This window comes from Perca flavescens, chromosome 5 (assembly GCF_004354835.1).
Source record: "Perca flavescens isolate YP-PL-M2 chromosome 5, PFLA_1.0, whole genome shotgun sequence".
NCBI classification, from domain to species: Eukaryota; Metazoa; Chordata; class Actinopteri; order Perciformes; family Percidae; genus Perca; species Perca flavescens.
The window spans coordinates 13,731,327-13,757,971 of record NC_041335.1 but is presented as its reverse complement, the minus strand read 5'-3'; the positions used below and the strand labels follow the sequence as shown (position 1 = coordinate 13,757,971).

The window sequence follows — 26,645 nt, the reverse complement described above, 5'->3', positions numbered from 1 at the left end:
TGTCTGTCCAATCGGAGTTTTCTGTTGCAAGACTTAAACAACTTTTGAACGTACATGTTCCACCAAAAAAAGTTCTTTCCCGAGGCTATTTTGCAGCGGCACCGCGGCTTTTCCTAGTGCTTAACACCACCCAAGACGATTGTGATTGGTTTAAGTAAATGCCAATAAACAAGAGAACGTTTTTCATCCATCCCGGAATGCTGTGTGGACTCGCCAGACCTTCCACCGCAGCGCTGTGGAGGAAGGTCTGGCAAAATGTGACTAAATGCACCGCAACTTAAAAACACATAATAAAAACACTGCAAATAATTTAAAAAAACATGCAAATTAAGAATAACTTTACACATAACTTCAAAGTGATGAAGATGTTTTTTCTTTTGCCTGTGGTTTCTTAAATTGCAGTTTGTTTTAATCTCTTTCAGCCCCGTATTACCGGACAGTCCATCATATTAGCTGCATCACCATCCAGTTTTATATAAAACTCTGCTCTGCTGGAATTTAAACTTCTCCCTAAAGACGATGCACTCACACAGGAGGTCGATAACCATTTTCTCTAGTTAGCAACTGAGCTACATAGCTGACTTGCTACTGATAGCTTTGCGAGCTATTTTGGCTGGTTAATGTTAGCTCACAATCCAGCCCCTCACCAAGTCAAGGAGTGGGCGATATGAATAATTTAAAATATAATAATAAAATATACATTACAAAGAAATTATTAATGGATAACATATTCACAGAACAGAAATGTCTCTCGTGTTTTTGGCTAATCCAGGAAATTTTATATCAGACATAATTTCATCATGTTAATATTTATAAAGTTATACAAAAATCTAATTAAATCAGTCCTGCAGTCCACTGGTTTACTATACTCAAAGACAAAAAAGGGTACAGATACCTTGGTATAAATGGTATATACAGCAATAAACAGATTTATATCGTCATATTGTCCAACCAAGCTTCTATACCACCTATTTCTCAAAGACACATTGATGTATTTTTATTTTCTGGTGTGACCCAGCACAATGTCAGGGTTTCTTCCAGTTGGACGTTTGTCCTGTTAGAGCCTGCTGGTAATCAATCCTCTGGTTTGTTACTCTGGTCAGCAGATAATCGGCTCTTCCTATCTGAAGCTGAGTTGTTCGGTTGTAGTGGTGGAATTCTGGGAAAGTTGATTCCAAACAGTTGATTCTACTGTTGATATCACTGGAGTCTTTCTGGATCAAAGAAGGTTCATATGTTAATCCCTCTAATATAAGTATTAAAACTTTTCCGTAGTCCAGATTAAACATCTGTAGACTGACATGAGGCTACAGACTGAAGCTGCAGGCTGATCTGTTGCTGCTGTTTGTTCTGACAGAGATCTTTATTTCCATCCAACTGCAGTAAATATTTTATTATGGAGTTTCCAGCTGTAGTTGGGCTTTAAAACAAACATTCCTGCTGACTCTGAATCAGATTTTAAACACAGATTTGACGCTGACCTGTCAGTTCCTACTGGCTTAGCCAGCTATGATGTCATAATGGCAGCATTTCTTTCCCAGCACCTACAAAGAAAAACAAGGAGACAGTTTGGTCACAGTAGTCTGATGTTGTTTCCCCTCTGCTTTACTTTTCAACTTCAGGACGTAATTCAAACGAATACATTCCTGAATGGAAACCTTAAAAATACCATACATGGCGTCTAAACATAAGTTTGATGTGGAGTTTATTTTAGTGTTCAGTTATCAAAGCTTAGCCAGTTTCAAGTGTCTCAAAACACTCAAATAAATATTAAATCAAACTTTATATCCGGGTGGAGCAGATCAAACCTTCAGACTGTTCATCACCAGATCAAACTCAGCTCCCATTGGCTGCGATGAAACTGTCTCTTTCGCGTTTTTTTCTTCGTAATAAAGCAAAAGCCACTGCCCTGTTTGATCTCAGTATATGCACACTAACAGAAATACAAAAACACACATTTTGCAATTAACAATAGAAACCTTAAAACCAGAGATTTAGAGCAGCATAACTCTGTCTCTCTACAGCTCTGGTTTGTCCAATAAGCAGGTTGTAGACATTTAGTGTTGCTTAGTGACCAAATTATGTGCAGCTATTTTTTAATAATACATAGAGAAGTGGCATGTTTGTTAGTAAAATGAAATATAAAACCATATGAAAAAGTGAATTATATCCATACATGAATGTTGAGAAAAGAAGAGAAGACGACAGGTGTGCGGACAGAAAAGCGACAAAAAGGACAAGTTTTACTGGACTTTTCTTGAGGTTTCTAAACCAGAGGACAGAGGCACAAAAATACCTGGAGAACATTTGAACTGAAGTGAACTGAACATCTTCGTCATTGCCACACAGACACCTCCGTACATCTTTAGTTCACTTAGTTATGTATCTAGAAAGTAATATCCATCAGCATCATATCTGATCTCCATAAACATGGATTAGTTAACTTCTTTAGCACCTTTAACTTATTAAAAGTAACCTTGAACCTTGATCTGAACGGACAATTTAAAGGTGCAGCGTGTTTGAGTTTATCTTTTAATAAATCTAATTAAAACAGCTAGCTTGGTATAATGACTATAAACAAATGAGATGATGATGATGTTGGGCTCCATGCACCCACCATGAAGAGGATGTAAACATTTCAAAATAATTTTTTCAGTAGTTTTTTATTCCTCCTGTCATAAGTCTTTGACTTAGCTAGATCAGGTTCATGTGCATATCAGACAGAAAAATAAGTAAAATAATAATAAATATGCAAGAAAAAACCTTATTGTCTCTGTAAATTTGGTTCAGTATCACTCCGAGTAATTCTAACTTTTTGATAGGAAACTCACAATGAAAGGGATTGTTCAGAAAAGTATTCCCAACAACCACAGTGAAGCAGCCATTGGCAATGAAAGTCTGAAAGCAGGCTCCCTCCAACAATGCTCATTAAATATGAATGAAAAGTAAAGTAAAACGTTAAGTAAAGGTATATATAGGTAAACGTGACAGTGCTTATAGGTTTATCTGTCATGTTTAAATTAGTCTAATCCATGAAACTAATTATAAAATGTAAACAATATGTGTTGACGTATAAAGTATAAAGATCATAAATATAATAACAAAAAAAAACAATATAATACAAGCTGGAACATTATTCCAAATGTTATTCCAAACATTTCAGAGTCCGTCAATCTGTTCTCAGGTGTTTACAGTCGTCGTGTTATTGTTTTTGTATTAATGTGATTTATTGAAGGTAAAATGAAACTCACAGCACTTTTTAAATCAGATTTCAGCAGCCTATACCTGTGTCAGAATGAATTTACTCTTACTGCAAACGCCAAAATCACCGCCACCACATTGTGCATAACAAACGTCTGCCTTGCCGCCACACGCTTCCTGTATCTGTGAAAAAAGAAGAAGAAAAAAAGACTGGAGAGAAAAAAATTGGTGGATGAAGATTTGTCATTTGGAGTGAGCGAGCATTGGTCACTTTATATTGATGATTTCCTTTATTATTTCTTTCTTTGTGAGGAATGATTCTGACGCTAGTTGACGATACAGAGAGGATTTACGCTTTGTTCTGATTGGCTGTGTGTTGTTAGAAACAGGAAATGGATTGCTGTGACTAACACCATGATGACACAAAGATTGTTCCATGTTTTTTTCTTTCTTTTTGTACATTTTAAAGTGTTTTTTTTTCTTCTTTTTCTATTGAATTATTTTAACACGCAGGGCGACTTTGTGGACGCATGTCACCGTCAACGTGTCGGATATTTTAAGTGCTGCACGCATGATGTCATGATGATGATGTCATATTCTTATTTAACTAAATGTATTTAAATAGATATAACGACACTTACAGGTACAGGTTCCTGGATCAGAGGCACAACTCTGGATTTGAAACGATGACTTTTTGGACTCTGAAGTAAGACTGAAGTCAGACTGAGGTCAAAGGTCAGACTGAGATCAGACGTCGTTGACGGTGACTCACCTGTCCACAGCCGCCCTGCTGCTGTACATACTGAACCACTGAATGGCAATATCAATATTGTTGTTGTTTTCATATCTGGATGCAGGTGATGTAACAGACGAATGGTGATGTGAATGATTAACATGAGTTACAATAAAGAACATTTCTATTTGCTTTGAGGGGACTGTGTTAACATTTCTGTACGCTGTATGTATCATATGATACATTACAAAAATCACCAGTTTTCATTGGAAGAATTTAGTTGCTAACATCACGTCAGCATGCTCACAATGACAATGCCAACATGCTAATGTTTAGCAGGGATACTTTGTGCCATGTTCACCATCTTTGTTTAGATTGTTAGCATGCTGACATCAGCTAATTATCAGTAAACACAAAGTCGAGCTGAAGCTGACGGGAATGTTATAAGTTCTGCAGGTATTGGTTGACCCGATGACGGCGCTAAACGAAAAGTCACGAGGATCATCAAAGTTTTTACAATTCATCCCGAGGGGAACATGAATGAAACCACATTTCATCACAATCCATCCAATCGTTGTTGAGATGTTTCAGTCTGGACCAAAGTGGAGGACAGATTGGTCATTCTAATTATGGTGTATTGAGGGATGTTTGACAGCAAGGTAAAGCAATAAAGATATTCTAAATGTAGTCACTTAAAACTGATAAAGATTCAGTACTCCTGCCTGCTTCTCCAAACTAGGGGAGTGCCGACTACCATCTACTGTAGGTAATACACTGACTATGAATTAGTAACTGAAACAAACCCACTTCAAAACATCCAAACTATCCCTTTAAGACATATATACATATATACATTAAACTGGTTTGTCTCAGTGAGGTGTTTGACTCTCTCTCTTCAGTCATAATGAGTGTGTGTGTGTCAGTCTGTCCTCTCTCTCCTCCCTCATGATGTCACAAAGAGGCAGGACTCAAGCTTCAGTGCTTCTTCACAGAGCAGAAAGAAAGAGAGAGTTCACTGAGGAGGAAATCTGTTTCTGTTGCTTGATGTTTTGGACTCTGGAGCAGAGAAATGAGAGTGAAGTTCAGCAGCAACTGAGACGACAGACAGACATGGACAAACAGAAAGGTACTGTGTTCCCTTTATTATACAAGCTACAGAAAAATATTACAGATATAACACCACAGAAATACAGTCACATGTTTTTACCTTTTGGACATTTCCCCTGACCAATGGTATATACGATTTCCATTTATTTTAAATGTTATTTCAGTTATTTCTTCTGGGACATTAAGGAGTATCTATCTATACAGCACATGAAATAAGTGTCAAATGTGGCACATGTGTCTACACGTATGCTGTATGTGAATTTGACATTTATTCAATGCAATATTACACGTGAATAATTACATGTAAAAGATAAGATAAGCCTTTATTGATTAATAATTAGAAGTACATCAAATCAAAATATAATAAAAATACAGGAGCAATCAAACTCAAACAACTAAAATTTTCCCTGAAATGTGTGATTAAAACACGCAAGTTCATAAGTTTTTACTAAAGGTACAAATAGGAGGTACATAAAAGTTTGCACTGTTTAATGTCGTTTTATTTATAGTGTGTACACTTTACTTTCCCCCTATTTAGCATTTATAATCAGTATAAACATGTAAGAAATGGTTTATAACACAGTATATTGTAGTTGGAAGCCCATATAAGGATTTTTTTTTTAAAATGTACAGTAATCATCAACAAGTATAACTTTTCATATGAAGACATATTTTATATTTTTCTCTCTATTTATTTTTACTAAATTGACATTTATTATCTGTGTATACAGCAGTTATGGGTGTTGTCTAAAACATTATATAACATAAATTTTTTTTATCTGCAACAACAGCTACATTATTGTGTGTTACAAAGCATATATTAAATGTTTATAGGTTTTACATAGTAAAGGGGGTGCACAGCTTCTGCATAATGACTTTTAATTTTACAAAATATCAAAATCAGTCAAAACTATGGAGTCGTTATCACACTGATGGTATGTAAACTACAGCAGCACAACAATTGGAAACACCCGTCTGTCCTCCTTTATCATCATCATCATCATCATCATCATCATCATCATCATCATCACTTCCTCCTCCTGCTGCCCTCAGGGGACTGAGCTAATAGACTGTTTAGATTCAAACTGAGTGTGTATAAAGTCTCCAGACCCACAATTGAGCATTTTTCTCCCGTTAGAAACACTCTGACTTTTGTACTCACTTTGGGTTTTACTGTATGACTTCATGTGTTAACCGCTTACAATGAGGAAAAATCCAGTTTATTCAGCTTGGGTTAGATTTTGGTTGCTTTGTCAGCCCTTTCTATCAGAACAGTCTGTTTTTATGCACATGTTTAATTGTGTGCATAAAACAAACCTGACTGGAAATTTAAAGAAAAAGGTGTAAAAGTGTTTCCTTAGTGAATAGATGATGACGTACGCACACAAAAGCATGAAGAGCTGAAAACAGAAAATCTGGTGGAGCGAAAAGGAGACTGTAACCTGCCTCACATTATATTAATGTCATATTTCCATCATGTTTTCCTCATGGTTTTACATCGTTTGAGCTCTTTCAATCACCTCTTCTTCTTCTGCAGTGGTTTAATGGCACCGACTGGAGAATTAGCTCCACCAGCTGTTTAGATAGGCCTACTAATATCAACTCAAGTTTTCATTCATGTTTTAATTGGACCATTTTCTGGAAATTTGGGTAAAGTTTGTGCTACATTTAAATTTCGACTTGACTATTGTGCTCATAGCTGAGCTCTGTGAACATCAGATGATCAGCTTTATAAAACGGTCTTTTTTAGTAACAGTTCAGCAGTCCTTAACAGAGCTTTTTTTTCTTTTATCATAAACTGTAACACCACAAAATAACGCAGTTACAGTAGCTAATTATAGTAGTAGTGCTCGGTTAGTGCTGTAGGTAGTAAGTCAGTTGTTTTTGGTTTTCGAAACTCTTTTTATACTGTTTCTCTTACAGCTCAGAAATGCAAATGTTTCTATTTTTACCAACCAGAGGATGAAAGAGAAAGCTGCTCCACACCCAACGACACACTAACATTTTCTAAACCTTTTAACTTCAGCCAGCTACAGGATTGGTTTTGACCAGAAAGACTCAAATCTCAGTTTGAAACTATGTGTTTTCAGTGGATTATCCAAACCTGGACACATAAAACTCTGTAGAGTGTCTTTGAGTGTTGAAAAAAGTGCTATATAAATAAAAAGCATTATTATTTCTTATTATAAAACCCAAACTATCTGACTGGATTCATACTAAAGGAATAGAGGGATGGGAGGAAATGTGCTTTTAGTATCTTGAGTTATCTGAACCACTAAAAACTCTAATTGCAGGACCATGCTAAATATTTTTTTCACATTTGGAATGAAATACTTCTTGTAATTTATTTTTCTTGACAGAGGCATCTTAAAAAAACTTATTTTGTTTTTTTGTTCATTAGTTTGTTTGCTTACTTGTCAGTTTGTTTGTATGTTAAGTCAATTTGTCAGTCCATAAGTTAGTTTATTTGTTTGTTAGTTACAGTAATTCACTAGAAAATTGTCTTTGACCTCAACCCTGAGCAAGACAATTCAGTAACTGAAGACAAATATTATAGTAAGTAGAGAACACCAACAACCAACATATTACTCTTAAAACATAAGATATTACAGTAATGCCAAAATAATTCAGTGAAATAGATATAAAAAGGGCTGTGCATTCTGCTTGTATAGTTGTGTGTGTGTGTGTGTGTGTGTGTGTGTGTGTGTGTGTGTGTGTGACTTCTGCAGCATCAAAGCCAGAGACAGGAAGTGATGTTGATGGTCAGATAGGCAGCTTTCAGTAACACAAACTCTTTATTTCTCAGTCCAGCAGCAGTTTTTCTGTTGTGAAGTCTTCCTCTTGTCTCTGAGTCTTTCTGTTGTTGTTCTCGATATGTTATTGATGTGTTTTTTTGTGTTGTGGGTGTGTTGTTGATGATGTATAGTGGGTGTGTGAGGTATGTGCAGCTCAGTGTTTAAAACAGCATCAAGCTGATAAGCAGATCTGTTGGATCCTTAAAATCAGCAGAGACGAGTTAATCCGCAACATTTAACCTTCGTCTCCCACTCATTCAGAGAGTGACTGGACTCACTCTGTCCTTCTGAATGGAGCTCAAACACAATCCCCATCTGTTTTCTCTGCATTTTCTACATTTTCAACTCCCTTTTGATGATAATTCAGACTGTTGTGAGATCAGTTCAGCCAAACTTCTCATGACCATTCACTTCAGTTTGGTTTTAACCAGCAACAGGAAACAACAGAAATCATGTTGAAAAGATTATTTATTTATAAAGCATTTATTTTTGACAGGACAGATGAAGAGATGAAAGGGGAGAGAAAGGGGGAATGACATGCAGCAAAGGGCTGCAGGTCAGAGTTGAACACAGGCCCGCTGTGTTGAGGAGTAAACCTCTATATATGGGCGCCCGCTCTACCAACTGAGCTATCTGGGCGCCCCCGTTGAAACCTTTTAACCAATATAATTGTTGATGTTCTCTGTGGTTTAACTGGGTCTGATCCTGTCAAACATATCATATGATATAGTCTCGCTTTGCCAGACCTTCCTCCACAGCACTGCGGAGGAAGGTCTGGCTAGTCCACACAGCATTCCGGGATGGGAAAAAACGTGCTCTGGTTTATTGGCATTATTATTATTATTGGCAGACCTATAAAAGGCTCTAGTGGTTTCTTAGGTGGTTCTGGGTCTGTGGTTCTAGTCACGCTGTAGGAGGGTCTAGGGGTCCTTAAGAGGGCGTTGAATATCTTTGAGAGGTTCTAGTGGTCAGTGAGGTTGTTCTAAAGGTTTTTGTTGGTTCTATTGTTTCTTTGGGAGGCTCTAGTATTGAGAAGGTTTTACTATTGGCCTTTTAAAGGGGAACTATGCTGTTTTTATAGCTAAATTTACCTTAACTGAACAGCTTCGGAGTCATTGGAATGGTTATATGACTTTTTTTTAGTTGAACGGTGGTCGTCTAGCTTCCCCCTAGCACCTGTGAGCGGAAAAACCACCCTTGCAACTTTCGGCCGGCGAAGAAATGGCCAAAACTGCATAGTGCCCCTTTAAGTTGTTGGCATTGTGCTTTAAGAGGTTCCAGTGGTAACCAAGGAGGGTCAAGGAGTCCTTCTGGTGGCGGTATAACTCTTTTAGCTCAGTGAAAAGGTTCTTTAGAGGTCCTGTAAGTGGTTCTTGGTTTGTCTATCAAATCAATGAAAAATATCCCTCCTGATGAAGAATTTGCTGCAAACGCTGCAATTATTTTCCACTGCAGACACATTCTTCCTGTTTCTCAGTTATTGTACAGAGACCTTCAGTTAAATGATGTAACACATATACACACACACACACACACACACACACACACACACACACACACACACACACACACACACACACTCTTTATTCTGTGTCAAAATTAGCAGCAGCTTATCAGTGTGTATCCGTCACATCAGTTAACATGTGAAGGCCAGAGCATCTGAATGTGTGTGATGGGAAATGTTACCTGAACAGGTGCAGTCAGTTCAGTGTTTCATTAACAGAATCAATAACCTGAACAACAGACAGCAGCTTCAGAGTTTCACGCTTCAACACCTTAATGTTAGTTTTGGAACAAATATCATAGGAACGTGAAGTCTTCTGTTACTGAAAAACATTTGATGAGGAATTACAAATATATTATATAATATTATATATTGACGAGGACATTTTTATTAATTTATTTAATTTTTACACTCAAAAACATGAGTTTCAGACATATACAAGACACACTTACACCTATAAATAGTCAATAAACAAAAGCTTGTGCAGGAGAGGGAAAAAGCTAAAAGGTTATACAAGGACTTCTCTTAAAAACTCAGGATCATATTATAAATATAGATAGACATTTATTGATCCTTTCGGAAATTCATCTTGCACCATACAGCTCATCAAATAGACAAACAGACCACAGACAACAGACAACAACAGGACCACTAAACCCCCCCCCCCCACCCACCCGCACAACAACAATACACAACACCAAATATCTCTACATTATAAAATAGTAAAGTGCAGTTTCATTAGCACCAGTGGGCTATCAATAGTAAGGTGCCACATCATCAGTGACATTCTAATGTTACACCAAAGTGCAGTATTATCACACGGAAAGGATCACATTATTTTCCCTAACTTATTCAGTAGTGTAATGCTGGTAGGAATAAATGATTTGGACGGCACCCTATATATTCTGCCTGATGGCAGCACCTCATACACCTGGAATAGGGGATGTAGCCCCTATTGTAAATGATGAGACATAGCATAGCCATAGAGATATGAGTTGTATAAGAGGAAAATATTTGGCTTGTATTTTTATCTGTAGTGGATAATAGCGTCTTGCATCGCTGCCTTCAATGATTTCAGCTCTTTACTCTTCTGAAGCCAAAACACAAAGTAAGTATTCATTGAGTGAGAGAGAAACAACAGCTTCATTCATGACACGAACACAGACATGTTTTATCAACCTGCTGACGACAAAGAGAGCCCCCATCAGTTTTTGTGTGTTTATGACTGGTGAAACTCGTGAAATGAGGACAGAAACATTTATCTAACAAATTTCCTTTTTTTAACTTTGATTATAATACATATTTCTAACTCAGCTCAAATAAACATTACGTTTTCAAACAAACCTTGGTCAAACTTTACTTTAAATATCGCAGCAAATCTTGCTTCTCAAAAAAATCTGAGAAGCTGGAAACAATGAAAGCTTTTTTCATGAAAAAATGACTTCAACCATTAAAACAGTTTCCAATTGATTTTCTGTCAAAGGATTAATCAACTAATCGTTTCAGCTGTACATTCATGTATGTCTCTGTCTTCTCTTATAAGTAGGAATTGGCATGAGAACAAATTACTCAAGTAAAGTACAACTACCTTCCATTGTACTTAAGTACGGTGAGTAAATGTCCTTAGTTACATTCCACTTCAGACAAGTGCAAAGAGAATGCTAGAGAGACAGATACTGAGTAATCAAACATGACTCATCGCTCTGCTTCTCTGTCAACAATTAAAATGACTCAGAGATAAAGTCTGTCAAAAAAAAAGTCTGTTTGGTGGTGATTTTCTCTGTTATTTCCCTTTAGAGTTTCCCCCCTTAATGAGGCCAAACAGGCAGACAGCTGAGGAGTCTGTGGGTCCAGCTCTTCACCTGACTCTCTTCCTGTCTGTCCCTCTGTCTTTAGTGCTGGCCAAGCTGATCTGGGATCTGCAGTCCTTCCTGTCTGTTCTGGACTCTGAACAGAACCTGAGTTACATCGCTCAGTCTCAGAAGAAATCCATCTCAGAGCTGCTGTCCAAACTGCAAACAAACGACACTCCTGGTAATAATAATACTACTACTCATAATACTACTACTACTATTACTACTACTACTGTTGCTACCACTACTACCACCAAAGCTAGAGTAATGCTGTTTGTTTTTGTAGAAAATCTGTCTGCTCGCTGCAGAATATTTGCAGGTGAAACATTTGAAAAACAAGAAGGGTACTCAGAAAGCGCAGACCTCCGCCAATGCCAAACCCTAAGTGTTACAGAAAATTAGTTTCTTTATTCGCCCTGTGATGCAAATCCACACCAAAATGTAATGGGTTCTTCCTTGGCCAATGCTACACCCTTCAACCAAGGTAAATTGAAAATTGGGCCACTAGTTTTTCCATCATCCTGCTGACAGATAAATTAACTAACCAACAAACCAAACTGAAAACATTACTTGGTGAAGGTAAACATTCAAATACTGAAATGAGTTGAAGTGGTAGTTAAATACAATTAGCCTACTGCAGTTGAATTGTAGTTTAAAGAGTAAAAGATAAAAACACTACTGTTACTGATAATACTATTTCTACTATTCCTACTACCAATGCTAATACTACTACTAAGTGGAAAAAGGCAAAATTATCAGAAAAACCTTTGTGTGCTTGCTGCTTAATACATGTAATTAAAACTTGAAATAGATGAAATACTGAAAGATGTTGAAGTGGCAGTTAAAATATAATTACTGAAAGATGCACTTAAGTAAGTAAGCACTGAATGACGTTTATGTGTTAATTTAAGTGTCAGCGCTGAGTGAAGTTGAAACCTTTAAAGTGAAAGTGGTTGCACTATAAGCAGTTATAATGACAGTTGGAGAGTAAAGCGCTGTCCACATCAAGAATGATATAACCATACCTATAACTACAACAATGTGAGCATCCACACTGCTGAACGATAATGTACTGTAAACAGTGGCGTCAAGCACGCACTCTAAGACATAGCAACATAAGATTACAGTAATGTCTCTAGTAATATCCTGCATATTCGTGAATTCAGGTACATTTTATGAACAAAAAATAGAAGGTTATAGTCTACCAACACAACTGCCTTTTCCAGGCAACTGCGGCGCACACTCTGACACTGAACGGCCCTTCAGAGATGAAAGCAGTTGAAGTGTCAGTTAACCACTAAAGGAGGAAAATTGTCACTTTGTATGTGATAAATGTTGCTGAAATTTCAGAAAAGGGCTGGAGACAGTTGAAGTGTGTGCATTGTAAGCAGTTGAAGTGTCAGTTGACTGTAAGATGTGAAAGTAGTTAAAATGCTGGAGCCACTTCTACCACTAAAACCAGTTAGCTGACTCTGTGAACTAACTATCATTAATCCAGTAATTACTGCTACTGCTGAGGTTTACTGCCACAGATGAATATGTCTGTTGTGTTTCTAGTGGAAGATGCTGAGTACATGATAATGAGCTGTCCATCATCGTCTCCTAGCAACGAGCTGGCAGACAAACCTGGGACAGGTAACATTGAGCTTAAATCACAAGACATGTGCACTCAGAATTTCGTATTTTCTGATTCTTCAACTTGAATTGAAATGAGACACATTTCAGATAACTTTGGTCAATATTCTACAGAATATACAAATTCATGTTAAACTTAAAAACAATGTTATAATGTTTGTAAAGAAGGAAAATGAAACATGTTACATGTTGTTTGTGATATAAACTTTGAAACCAGATTTGTTTGCTTGTCCAGAAGGTGTCCAATCTGAGCTGGTCTTAAATCACGACTCACCTGTGTGGCTGACAAAAGGGGTGAGTCACCGCACACATCTCTCACATTTCTCACCCAATGCATGCTGGGAGAGACTCCAGCCTGCGTCTCTAAACAAAATCAGAGGTAGAAGGAGTACTCCGATATTTTACTTCAGTAAAAGTAGTAATGTATATTATTGTATTATAATTATTATTGGATTATTGTGTTCATCACTTTAATGTTGCAGCTGGTAAATCTGGAGCTAATTTTAATTACTTGATACACTGCCGGGTAGTTTAATCTCTAATACATCATCATTTATTAGTTGATTATATTTTGTTTTAAAAATTTGAATCTGTAAAGTAACTATATATATATCAAATAAATGTAGAGAAGTAAAAAGTCCAGTATTTTCCTTGGAATTTATACACAAAACATATAATGAGTGTATTAAAAAACATTATGTTTTGTTATAAATTAAACTCTCCAACAGTTTATACAAGTACAGCTAAAACCTTTTAATCTCATAATCCATTAATCCATTAATCAGTGAGTCAAACAATTTTGATGGTTAAAGTCATTTTTCTTGACATTTCTGCAGTTCAGCTTCGGATTCTCTTGACAGTGTTGTTTTTTTTACTCTTCTGCACTGTTTGACCTCATGATGGTTCATGATGGTTCCCCCCGTGGTTAAAGAAAAACTGAAATTTTTTTTTAGATAACAGGAGAAGAAGAAGGAGGAGGGTTTGTGATGTGGGTCAGTAATGACAGACTGAAACCTCCTTAGGTTAGGGAGGAGACGGCGGTGTGTGTGTGTGTGTGTGTGTGTGTGTGTGTGTGTGTGTGTGTGTGTGTGTGTGTGTGTGTGTGTGTGTGTGTTTGTGTGTCTGTGTGTGTGTCTGTGTGTGTGTTGGAGGGAGTGACAGGATGTTCAGTGTTTACATATGAGGCCATCTCCCCTCTATCTGTCCTCCTATTGGCTGAGAGCTCTGCAGAGGGAGGAAGTGGTCATTGATGGCGGGCGATTAGCATCTGGTCTACGTGATGGACACACACACACACGCACGCACACGCGTGCGCACACACACACTCACACTAACTCTGTCTCCTGGGAAATTTTGTTCATATGCAACTAATTTGCAAACGTATTTAGCTCTAGTACAGTTCAGTTCAGTTCAGTGTGACTTTTTTAGCAGAGAGGACAGTGAGAGTATACAGATGTACAAAGGGTTAATGTCTCTAACGTTTGGTTGGTACTTTGTTTAGTGGTTTAGTTGTCTAACTTGACCCATTCAGTGATTCAAAGGTTTATTTGTCCCATACACAAATAATAGAGAAGCGAAATCCCTCCCCTTCCAGTGTCCCCCATGGGACCTTTTGTGGAAACAATATGTACAGTAGACAACGGCAAGGGACAAATAATTTGATGACGTTTGAATTGTGCCATTAATTACACATATGTTTGTCTATTTAAAAGATAATTTTGCAAGTCGAGAAAGTCACAGTTTGTTGCGTGTTGTACCATTTGGTTTTGTGTGAAACATGTTTCCCTAACCCACAACCAGCAACCAGTAACAATATCAAACTTCAATCTTCAGTCAATCTGAATAGTGAAGTTTTACCAAAACATCAAACTATTCCTTTAACACAGGAGTCACATGGATATTCAAACCCTGCTGGAAATGTTTCCACTTCTGTGTTTTTGTTAAATATCTCTAAATACTAAAGTACCAGTAACTTTCAATCTTAATTAAGCCGATAACATCTACAAATATCAGCCTTTAACTCCCCCCCTCCATCCATCCAGGGCCCTGAGGTGCCACCCCTACCTCTAGGAGGTCTTGGAGGGGATGAGGATGATGAAGATACCTACGAGGAGGCGGAACCTTACCTACCTGACACAACCATGTCTAACACTGGTATCTACACACACACACGCACACACGCACACACGCACGCACGCACACACGCACGCACACACACACGCACACACACGCAGAAACATGAAGAAAGCTTTAATAAAAACGTCTTTGTCCCTCCCTCAGAGAAGGCGGAGTCAGACAGCAGTCACTACGAGTCGTACGGGGAGGAAGATGATGATGATGATGATGATGATGATGAGAAGCCTGTGAAGGACAGAGCTCACTACATCCAATGGAGCGCCTCCCAGCCCTGCCTAAGACCCATCCCCGAGTCCCGCCTCTGTGGTTACCTGTGGAAGAGGAAGTGGCTCGGACAGTGGACCAAACAGCTGTTCATCATCAGGAGCGACGTGATGCTGGTAGGACCAACAACTAAGTAGCCTATTATATATATACATATATAGTATAATATATATACTCAAGTACTTAAGTACAAATCTGAGGTATTTGTATTTTTCTTTTGCTGCCACTTTACACATCTACTTCACTTTATTTATCTGACAGCTTTAGTTACTTTACAAATTAAGATTTTCGCAAACAAAACATAAAAAGAGTTAATAAAATATGATGTTCCCCAACAGTTACAGTTACAAGTACAGCTGTGTGTGTGTGTGTGTGTGTGTGTGTGTGTGTGTGTGTGTGTGTGTATTAGTGTTATAAGTGTGCACAGGACCTGCTGCCTCAGCTGGAGTTGAACCTGCGCGGCTGTCAGCTCGTCTACAAGTCAAAGAGCAATAGGAAGATCCAGCACCAGCTCAAACTGGTGTTACTGGGCTCAGAGACACTGGTGCTGGGCTACAGCAGCTTCCAGCAGGCCGACGAATGGAGGAGGGTAAGAGACACACAAAGCACACGCTGCACTCATTACTAACGCTCAATATGTTGTAGGCATATTCACCAGTGGTGGGATGTGACTGTATATATCAGATTCTGTGCTTAAGTTGAAGTATTTATTTGTATGCTACTTTATACTTCTACTTCAGTACATCTCAGAGGGAAGTAATTTTTGTGGGGGTCCTGGGCCTTGTTGATGAGGCCAGCTGCAGTCCGTAAGAAGCTGTTCTTGTGGCGTGCCGCGTGAGGTTTTGGTTCTGATGGATCGCAGCCTCCTGCCTGAGGGAAGAGGTTCAAAGAGTTTGTGTGCAGGGTGGGAGGGGTCTGCCACAATCTTTCCTTTAGGGTGCCAGTATATAAATACTCTGAAAGGGTCTGTTTCGGCTTTAATGGAAACGTTTACTTTTGATAGTTTTCAGAACATTTTGCATCTTGTACTTGACTTGATTATTTTCATTTAATGCTCTTTTATACTACTACTCCACTACATCTCAGAGATAAATTTTGTGCTTTTTAATCCACTACATTTACATATGTAATAGCTGTAGTAATTTGTATGATTAAGATTTTACATAGAATACATATAGTAAGCTTATAAAATATAATACATTGTTAAAGATTAAACATTTTTGTGTTATATTATTGTTGTATTACATTATTTTTGGGACTTCTTATATAAAATCAGTGTGTAGTTGTGTCTCCTTGTCAGGTTTCAGATGTCTCTGAGTTGTTGACATTTCTCCTCTAAACTTCTCACATAGTTTCATTGTATGAAGTGTTCAAATGAAGTTTCAAACATATTATTGTATCCTAACTTAGTTTCTTGTTTTACTTCTCTTCCATTAATCATCTGACAACCCCTTAGATTTATCAGGTGACCCTTTTCAGGTTTTCTAGGTTGAAAACCACTGAACTAAACTAGCTAACTGTAGCTCTGTGCTTTTACCTCAGTAAAGATGTGAAAACTTCTTCCACCATTAAAGGTGCAGTAGGTAAGACTTATAAAAGTAACTTTCTGTCATATTTGCTGAAACTGACCCTATGTTCCAGTAGAACTACATGAAGCAGGTAATTAAAAATAAATCCGGCTCCTCTGGCACCACCTATAGCCTGTGGTGCGATTTGCATAAATCCACCGCTCCCTGTTCTGATGCACCAATCAGGGCCAGGGGGGGATGTCTAACTGCGTGTCAATCACTGCTCATGCACACGCATTCATTCTCCCTTGTGGGGGGAGGGGCTTAGGAGACAGTTTTGGGCTTTAGTGGCAAAGGGGGAGGGACTGAGAAGTTGTTGATGTTCAAATTTTTTTGCCAAGTCCTGGATTCTCGCAATCCTACCTACAGCACCTTTAATTGTTTTGTTTTTTTCAGATAACATTAGTGGTCATACATTAACACACACACATATAAATACTGTATGTATTTATAGTACTGTATATCAGCTGTACATGTTTGTGTGTGCAGGTGATAGAGGAGGTGAGTGCTGGGGGTGAAGTGGAGACTCAGAGCTCGTTGTCTCTGATCAGATCAGACCGGCCGCTGTCCTGCAGGGTGAGGCCATGTTGATAATGTATTCCCTAACTTTAACCAAAACCCTTCAGACAGTAACACATACAAGTAAAAAATCAACACGCATTAAGTCTTCTTCCACTCTTCTGCAGAGCAAACAAGGTTGTAAAATATAACTTTGTTCAATATTTTGATGTGTTGACCTTTGTCTCAAAAGCCTGGAGAAACAGGCCATATGAATTATTTAGTAAGTATTTATTCTGCATAGTGGATGTTTTTGTCAGTGATTTATGAATGTTGTTGTACACAAGGAAGATTGGACCGTGAAAAGATGCTTTAGCTGTTTCTCTATTTCTTAACTTTGTTGTTTGTAAATGTATACACAGCTCTCTGCTCCTGCTTGTATACATTTTTGGTGTCTTGTAAGGCATAGTTATATGCATGACACAAAAACAATAATAAATTGCCTTCATTCAAATAAAAAGTGAAGTTTGCACTGCATGTTGTCTCTTCAGTCCAGTACAGTCCAGACTGACTCTGAGGAAGAGAAACCTTCAGCTGGCTGCAGCCTCAACAAAGAAAAAGGTACTGAAATCATTACTTATTATTATTATTATTATTATTATTATTATTATTATTATTATTATTATTATTATTATTATTATATCTGTAAGCTGGAGAAAAGACTGTTAAATCTGAAGTGTTTAAAAAATACTTTGATTACAGTCAGTAAACTGAAATGTCAGTTAAGTATTACCAACAAAATCCTGTCAGTGTTTTGTTATTATCAATAGTATGGTGCAGTGTTTCAAAGTAACTGGAAACTGATTATCCTTTAATTTGGCTTGTAAGCATCTTTCACTACAAGACCAATGTTTCAACCACTAAGTTTCTGGTGAAATACAATGAGTACATTTCTTAAGTCACTTATACATATCATAGTACAATTATTTCCGTTAAGTTATTGTAACAATCACTTAGTCCAAGACCAAACGATGTAGGATACATGTTTCAAAATTACCCTTTGAAGTGCTAACGATGATCTGTTTGCAACAAACTTTTACTGTATTGCAACAGTATGTAAGGTTTTGTCTAATCAAATACTGTAAATAAAACACTGTAACAGAACTGGAAGAAAACTGTTTACTATAAATACTGTGAAAGTTTTCTGTAACTACACTAATCTGCATCAATTCGGTCTTCTGGATTTGGCCATAAGTTCTCGTCCACATCACAATGTATGTTTTCATAGTTCATGCACCTTGGGAAAAATATTCTTGAATGTTGAATCCAAGCCTGACATTGGTCAGCAGTGATGTCATTACAAGCCTCATCCACACATTTGTATTGTACACACTGTAAGCATTGCAGTGGTTCTTTGTGGCCCTGATGGTTTGAGCACTACTGTAAGTTACTAACACTAAGGTTGTGGGTTCAAATCCCACTGAGGTCACATAAAATCTCACACTTTAGGGTGGTGATTCTGAAGATTTGCATCAGACTATAATAGGCAAACTTTAAAACCATACATATAATATATTAGGCAAATGTTTCGTTGACTATCAGTTATGAATAATGAGCATAGTGTTAGTAAAAAGTATTTTAACAATACAGAAGAAAATCCTATGCAAAGTTATGCATGTACTTTGTATGACCATAGTGAATTTTAAAGTAAAACTGGTAGTTCTAGATGTTTTTTTTGTACACAGTCAATGTCAGATGTACTTAGAGTTGTGAAAAGAGTTTTTTTTTGATGATTTGTTGGTTTATTTGTATTTAAGGTAGTGAAATATTACCACATACTTGTGAGAATAGTACCATAGCATCAGAAAAAACTGTATTAATGACGTATGTGAGCTGTACTTCAATTCTGTAGTTGGTCGAGGTGGTGCTCATTTTTATTGATTTCATTTTATCTGCTTCATACACTGTTCATAAACTGGGTAGTTTAGATCGTTTTTAATCCCAAAAATTGCTGGTTCATGTCATGATGCCACACAAATCAGTCAACTTAGTGGAGTGGGTTAAAAGGTCTGGACCCAGGCAACCACTGGTCGACAACAATGAAAAGAAAAAACAGCTCCTATTGAAAAAAAGGCTAAAACAGTGTTAAGCTCCTTTAAGTCACTAAATGATATCACGTTAGAGTGACCTCGCTCTGACCTCAGGTGTGTTTGACTGACAGGTTTCCTGAGCGTGCTGATGAACTGTCAGTGGCAGAGTTTACTGTGTCAGGTGGAGGCAGGTCTACTCAACATGTTTGGAGAGGAGGAGAAGGAGGAGGAGGTAGAGAGGTCGCCTCAGTACACCGTCCAGCTCAGAGGGTGCGAAGTCAGAGGCGGGCCTGACACCGACCACTCCTACAGGATCACACTGAGCATGCTCGGTGACCAGGTGGCTGTGCTGGAGGTGAGCTGACCAGGCATTCATTTGGTTATGGGTTGGAGTTAGCTGTTTATATTTTCATGTGTCAATACTTCCTTCCTTCAGGTGAGTAGTTCAGATGAAAAGGAGCGATGGCTAAAGCTGCTGCAGGACGGAGCTGCCAATCACAGTCGCCAAGACAACAACACACAGATCAACACAGGTGGAGCTCTCAGGTAAAATAGTCTGTTAATACAGTTACAGAGCATGTTTTCAGGGTGTTCACATACATACAAACATTGTGAAGGTGTCACTTTGGGCTCTAGGTAATTGTGACGCCATTTCTCACTATTTTCACTATTTTTTACAAACCAAACAATCAATTAATGGAGAAAATAATCAGCAGATTAATTCATAATGAAAATAATCATTAGTTAATAGTTCAAAATGGGCTCCACCTCAACCAACTACAACAGTAAAACCCTGCTTTTACATTAATGCATGAATGAACAGTCACAGGGGACATTTCTATACTTTTAATAATTTAACTACGATTTTATGATTATACTTACATGCTTTTACTGAAGGAACATTTTCAATGCAGGACTTTTACTGTAACAGAGTATTTTTACTGTGTGGTATTAGTTACTTTTACTTATGTGAGATTATTAGTTTAATACAATCTGCAAAAAGTAAAAAAACTATCATTAATGTAAATCTAAAAGAGAAATGGTCCAAGAAAAGAACCTTGATGCACCCCAAATGGTATTATACTTGTTTTCTTCTTCTACTTGTTTTCTTCTTCTTCTTCTTCTTCTTCTTCTTCTTCTTTTTTTTCTCTTGTAGTAATTTAATTTTTTTCCCTCCTCAGTGGGCTGCAGACTCGAAAGTTTCCCACCTCCAACACCTACATGGACGACCCCTTCCACCTTAGTGGAGCAGGCCAAGACCAGCCCATCTACTCTAACACCTCCATACTGGAGCTCATGGTATGCTCTGTATAGCAAAGGATTTATGCTCTGTTTAAAATCACTCCTTTGTTCATACAAACAAGGAAATAAAACGTCATAAAACGTGTTTCTTTGTACAAGATTGAATTGAACAGATAATAACAATGATCAGTGTTTGTGGCGTTTTAGCTCCACAGCTCTCAGGATTCAGTTCACTGCAGCTCGGTGTCGTCCAGAGACTCAGTGGCCTACAGCAACACCGTCTTCACTGGCCACAGTGAGTCTCATAAATAAGCATAAAGACTCAATCTCAGTTTCATAGTTTGTAGTTGATTTTCTCACTGAAATCCTCTGACTGTTCAGCCACCACAGTACAGACGAGAGAAGATCTGAGCTGATAAAAATGTTGATTCACTGATCTAAGTTGTGGCCTTCATTTATTAAAGGAGATTTGCAGATGTTTCTCTCCCTCTCAGGCTACATACAGGCTAGTATAGCTGCATCTGCATGCTAATATTTGCGCAGTCACAGAAGGCTTGTATCATGTGGACGCGCCAAGTTTTGTTGTCATTACTTAGAATTCCTCATGGGGGCGGCAGAAACTATGCACTATAGCTTTAAGTAATTTTTAAAATGCCAGAAATACCTTTAGTGAAGATCTTTGTCCGTTTTTCAGACAGGAAGTCGGTGGAAGTGGAACGAGGCGTTCAGAAGCTGGAGTTAACGGGGAAGAGGACGGTGCAGCTGAGGGCGGGGTCAGAGATCAACCTGGCGTCTGTCGGAAAGCAAAACAAACGCACCTCTTTTAGACAGTCGCTGGCCATCTGTGGTGAGCGTGCTCAGGTGAGGAAATATTTTTTACAATTTTACAAACATCTCAATTTACAGTGCATTACAATAAGATGGATGCATAAACATTTCTATATCTGTGGATTCAGAGCATATATGTATTATAACTCAGCCACACTATGGTTTTGACATCCTCTGTTCTCTGGTCTCTGCTGGTCTCTGCTGGTCTACTGGTGCAGGTGGGTTTCCTGAACCCTCTGTTGCGACGGACAGCCTCAGCTAAAAACTCTCTCAGACGAGCTCCTTCAGCGCTGTTCATTGAACATGGGAAGGTTTTCCAGAGGAGGAAGGTGAGTTTCACACACACACACACACACACACACACACACACACACACACACACACACACACACACACACACACACACACACACACACACAAACTTATGTTAGCTGCACATGAATGCCTCCGTTTACAACTCTCTGGGTTAAAGGTTCACTCTGCTGCTTTTTAGCTTATAAACTACAAATGACATGTACTTTATATCACTTATTTCATTTCTAGCTAAATGAACCTGCAGATAGATCACAGTCAACATTCAATCACCTTTATGTTTTAATACAGATTTAGTCAAAACAATCCAGAGTTTTTGTATTTCAAGGCAACTTTTAGGGAATTCAAATCTAGACACGGCTACAGTTCACCAATGGCGGAGAAAGTATTCACATCCTGTACTTAAGTAAAAGTATGAATACCACACTGTAAAAGAGTACTTACTAACTAAAAGTAGTTACTTTCTACAACATTGAGCATGCTAATGCTAACATGGTCACATTAGCATGTTTAGCAATTAAAGTTTAGCTTATCACCATACTAACATTACCGTATTTATTTTATTTTTTTAAAGTAAGCAGGTTGTAAATCAGCATTTTTCTCTCTGGTTAAAAGTTTCACCTGTAACCACAGCCAGCAGTGATGTCACAGGGTCTTGGAGTACACCTGTGCATCACTGCAGCAAGGTGACAAGTTAAACCACTGGAGGTCAGCAAAGATTTTAACAGAAAACAGCAGCATATGAACACCATTCAAAGGTATCGAATCATCTGTCTCAGTTGTCCAGTTAACTCTGCTGTTACTGTTTTCACAGGAATGGGAAACCAAAGCTGCTGCTTGATACCAACCGTCTGTCATCATCATCATCATCATCATCATCATCATCATCATCATCATTATCATCATCATCTACAAACAGTCCTCTCAATTGGAGAACTTTCTGACATGCTTTACAATGAGTGAAGTTACTCATTACGGTCAGAGGTGGAGAAAGTATATTTTACTTCCATAAAAGTAGTAATACCACAGTATAGAAATACTCTGTTACAAATGAAAGTCCTAATCTTACTTAAGTAAAAGTACAAAAGTATTAGCATCAAAGTATACTTAAAGTACCAAATGTAAAAGTACTCATTATGCAGAATAATATATATTATTGGATTACAACTATTGATGCATTAATGTGTTCATCACTTTAATGTTGCAGCGGGTAGTTAATACATCATCATTCATTAGTTGATTATATTTTGTTTTGACTGAATCTGTAAAGTAACTAAAGTTATCAGATACATGTAGGGGAGTAAAAAGTAAAAAGATCTCAGTCTGAGATGTAGTGGGTAAAAGTATAAAGTAGTAGAAAATGGAAACCCTAAGTAAAGTACAAGTATCTCAAAATTGTACTCACACCACTGATTAAAGTCTACATCCAATGTTTTGGTATTATGTTGAATTAGTGCTGAGCAATTACCTAATTTCACCAAACAAGTCACCAAAATCAAGAGACCCTTGTGTGACTTTAAAATGAAACAAATTGTGTCATCTAAATGTCTGCAAGCGGCCCAAAAGTTAGGACTGTTCAGACTGCAGCGACTGTACATGTCAACAAACATGTCTGCATGTGCAACACCTGATTTAGTCTAAACAGAACAAAGTGCGTGGCTGGTTTTAGACCTTTACAAAGTGATGTTGGTAGTTTTCATTTATTTTATTGTTCATTTTTGCAGGCCAGCGTACAATTGAAGGTAATTGCACCAGAGTTAGCTAGCAACTATTTACATCTGTTGCCCCTGGGCAACTACACAAATAATAACCACAGAACAGCAAACATTAAACAGCACAATACATAAAAGTCAATCAGTGCGAGATAATGCATCGAATCAATATGATAAATATTGGTTTTGGGGCTGGTTTTAAAACTGCAAAGCATCCTGAGTATGGAATATCATACTTAATTTCACTTCCCCACTACTTTAACTGAGAAAACAGACTGACCAAAGGCCAAAGGCCCTTTTGAATGCGATACCCAGTCACCCTAAGTAAAGTCTCTAGTCCTACTGGCACTGGTGCTGCCAGGATAGGCAAGGCCTCCTTTAACAGAAGGGTGTGCAAGATTATGAATAACTTTAAACATCAGGAATGCATCAGAGTAAAATAAGAAGTCAAAACTGGGGAACCCTATTTTTTCAGGATATTATATTGATGATGATCCTTTGGCTTTTAGGATTTGTTGAGAGAGTGAGGACACAGGCTTGAGTCTCACACCTGCCTTTGTTTCATAAGTACACACATAAAAGCCCTCACACTGCACATTCTTTATTAACATTTCATCTTAACACTAATCAGGGTTTATTTTAGTCCAATTAGAGACTTTGATTTTGATATCTACAGTATGTATATAATCAATAAACAATTATTATTTTTTGTTAGATCCATCGTAATAATATAGGTGCTTATGAATCCAGTGTACTTCCAGTTGTTCTTGGAGCTCTGAATCAGCTGTAGCAAATGAGCTGCAGGTACTTCTTTCTTTAAAGCCACTCAGAGAGCTGGAGTCTGTACAGTGTGAAAACAGACATGTTGCGGACTTTCCGGTTTAATCCTGTGTGGTGAAGTCTGTAAATTGTAATAGAAATCCTCTTCTCTGTGTTCAGTTTGATGACTTATTGTTGTTAATTTCAGGTCGCACATTTGTTTAAGTTAGTTCTATTTAGTTTAGTACAACATGTTCTCTTTGATGTAATTGTGTTTTAACTGAAACTGTTTTATATCTCTTCTTACTTGTTCTGCACAATGTTATTATACACATGATGATTTAGCCTATGTTTATTTCCATGACTTATATTTACTGGATTTTATAATAATCTCAGGAGAACGTTTCTTTATTGATGTTGGACTAAACTCTGATCTGTAAAATTATACTGTAATATAAAAAACTGCATTTTAGTTTTTTTGTATTTGAAAAGGTTTGAAATTACAGCAGGGATACAAAAAGTGGTGAAAGTACTCTGATGTTTTACTTCAGTAAAGGTAGTAATACCACAGTGTAGAAATGTAGTAGTAAAAGACTTGCATTCAGCATTTTACTTAAGTAAAAGTACAAAAGTATAAGCATCAAAATATACTTCCAAAAGTACAAAAAGTAAAAGTAATTATGCAGAATGATCCATTTCAGAATTATATTCAATGAAAAATGATTGATGCAATAATGTGTTCATCACTTTAATGTTGCCGCTGATAAAGGTGGAGCTTGTTTTAATTACATATGCTGCTGGGTAGTTTCTGAATTTCCCCCGCGGATAAATAAAGATTTGTATTAACCTAAAATAATGCATCATCATTTATTTGTTGATTATATTTTGTATTAGGCCTTTTAATCTGAGTCTGTAAAATAAGTAGTAACTAAATATGTCATAAAAATGAGGTAACGGTACAATATTTTTCTTTAGATGTAGTGGAGTAGAAGTATAAGTAGCAGAAAGTAGAAATACTCAAGTAAAGTGCAATTACCTCAAATTTGTACTTAAGTACAGTACTTCATAAAACGTCCTGAGTTATATTCCACCACTTACTAAACTATACTATAATTAACCCTTGTGTTGTCTTCACCGTCGGCCATGAACTTGTCATTCTGGGTCAAAATTGAAAAAGATTTCCAACGTTTTGTCGCTTTTTTTATGTTTTTGGAGCTTTTGTAAAACGTTTTTGTCCCTCTTTTCAACGCTTTTTTTATTCATGGTAAATACACCTAATTTAAATGACATTATACCTAATTTTTGAGCTTGAAAAAAGCAGAAATTATGAATTATTTTTGACTAATAGAATAGTTAAGATCAGAGGATGTTGAGTGAATCACAGACTGGTTTATGTCAAAGTTTGGTCAGGATGCCGTTTTGAAACTATTTAAAAATAAAAAAATTCAAATGCTGTTAAATTAAATAAAACAACATGGATGCATGGATGTATATGTTGTATGGGTTCCATACAACGTACATGCATGCATCCTAGTTATTTTGGGGCAATTTGGTTGTAAGAAACCCATATTTCTGAAAGCAACTTTTAAAACGGGACAAATTTGACCCGAGGACAACACAGGGTTAAGTTATCTATCTATAAATTGCGGAATGTCTGTCTGTCTGTCTGTCTGTCTGTGTGTGTGTTATGCGCATATCTCTCGAAGCGTTAGTTCGATGGATTTCAAACTTGACAGGTGTCTTGCTACGGGCAAGTGCAGTGCCAAGTTTACGTTGTTTGGATTAGAAATGCAAAAGATATCATAGGTAAAAGAAGAACACATTGGCTTTTGCGCTCTAGCCGCTGGCCCCTCCCCCTCTCACACTACACACTGACTGAACTCAGCACTAGACACAGAGAGGGTTGAAGAAAGAAGCGGAGCTTTGGCAGCTAAAATGTGAAATACACCTCAGACCCACAAAAATGTATTGAAAAAAAAATGTAAAAAATACTTTGGACAGCCTTTGACTCTTTTCCTGCTATTGGTTGCTGTGAGCTGGCAGAACATAACGTAATCTCGGAGATTATTCCTTCACAGCACTGTGCAATGCGAGAAAATGTCAGAGTTGAACCGGGCAGACACATCAGTTTTCATCAGACTCACCCTGGGTCGGGTTTATTAAGTCTACTGCTAACTTACAACACTAATAACATTACCATCACCAAAATACCATACCAATATCAAACCCCCTACTTCACCATTAATCATCAAGCCACTAAACCTGTAGGCCAATGGAAATGAGCACCTCTGCTGAAGTGTTACAACGTGTCTCTCTCGCTCTCGCTCTCTCTCTCTCTCTCTCTCTCTCTCTCTCTCTCTCCCTCCGTGCGCACACACACACACACACACACACACACACACACACAC

General features: G+C 37.6%; 1 protein-coding gene across 1 annotated transcript; it reads left to right on the top strand.

Annotated features, from left to right (window-relative positions):
- Positions 1-4,968: 4,968 nt before the first annotated feature.
- Positions 4,969-22,804, top strand: si:dkey-220o5.5 (actin filament-associated protein 1-like 2). The gene is made up of 16 exons (XM_028577797.1): positions 4,969-5,060; positions 11,237-11,374; positions 12,751-12,828; positions 13,064-13,122; positions 14,871-14,982; positions 15,109-15,344; positions 15,638-15,817; positions 17,286-17,372; positions 17,846-17,915; positions 19,516-19,739; positions 19,821-19,930; positions 20,566-20,683; positions 20,834-20,921; positions 21,321-21,487; positions 21,673-21,783; positions 22,581-22,804. Exons 1-16 carry the CDS (start codon positions 4,979-4,981, stop codon positions 22,605-22,607), a joined length of 1,887 nt encoding a protein of 628 aa, XP_028433598.1. The 5' UTR covers positions 4,969-4,978; the 3' UTR covers positions 22,608-22,804.
- The last annotated feature ends 3,841 nt before the right edge of the window (positions 22,805-26,645 follow it).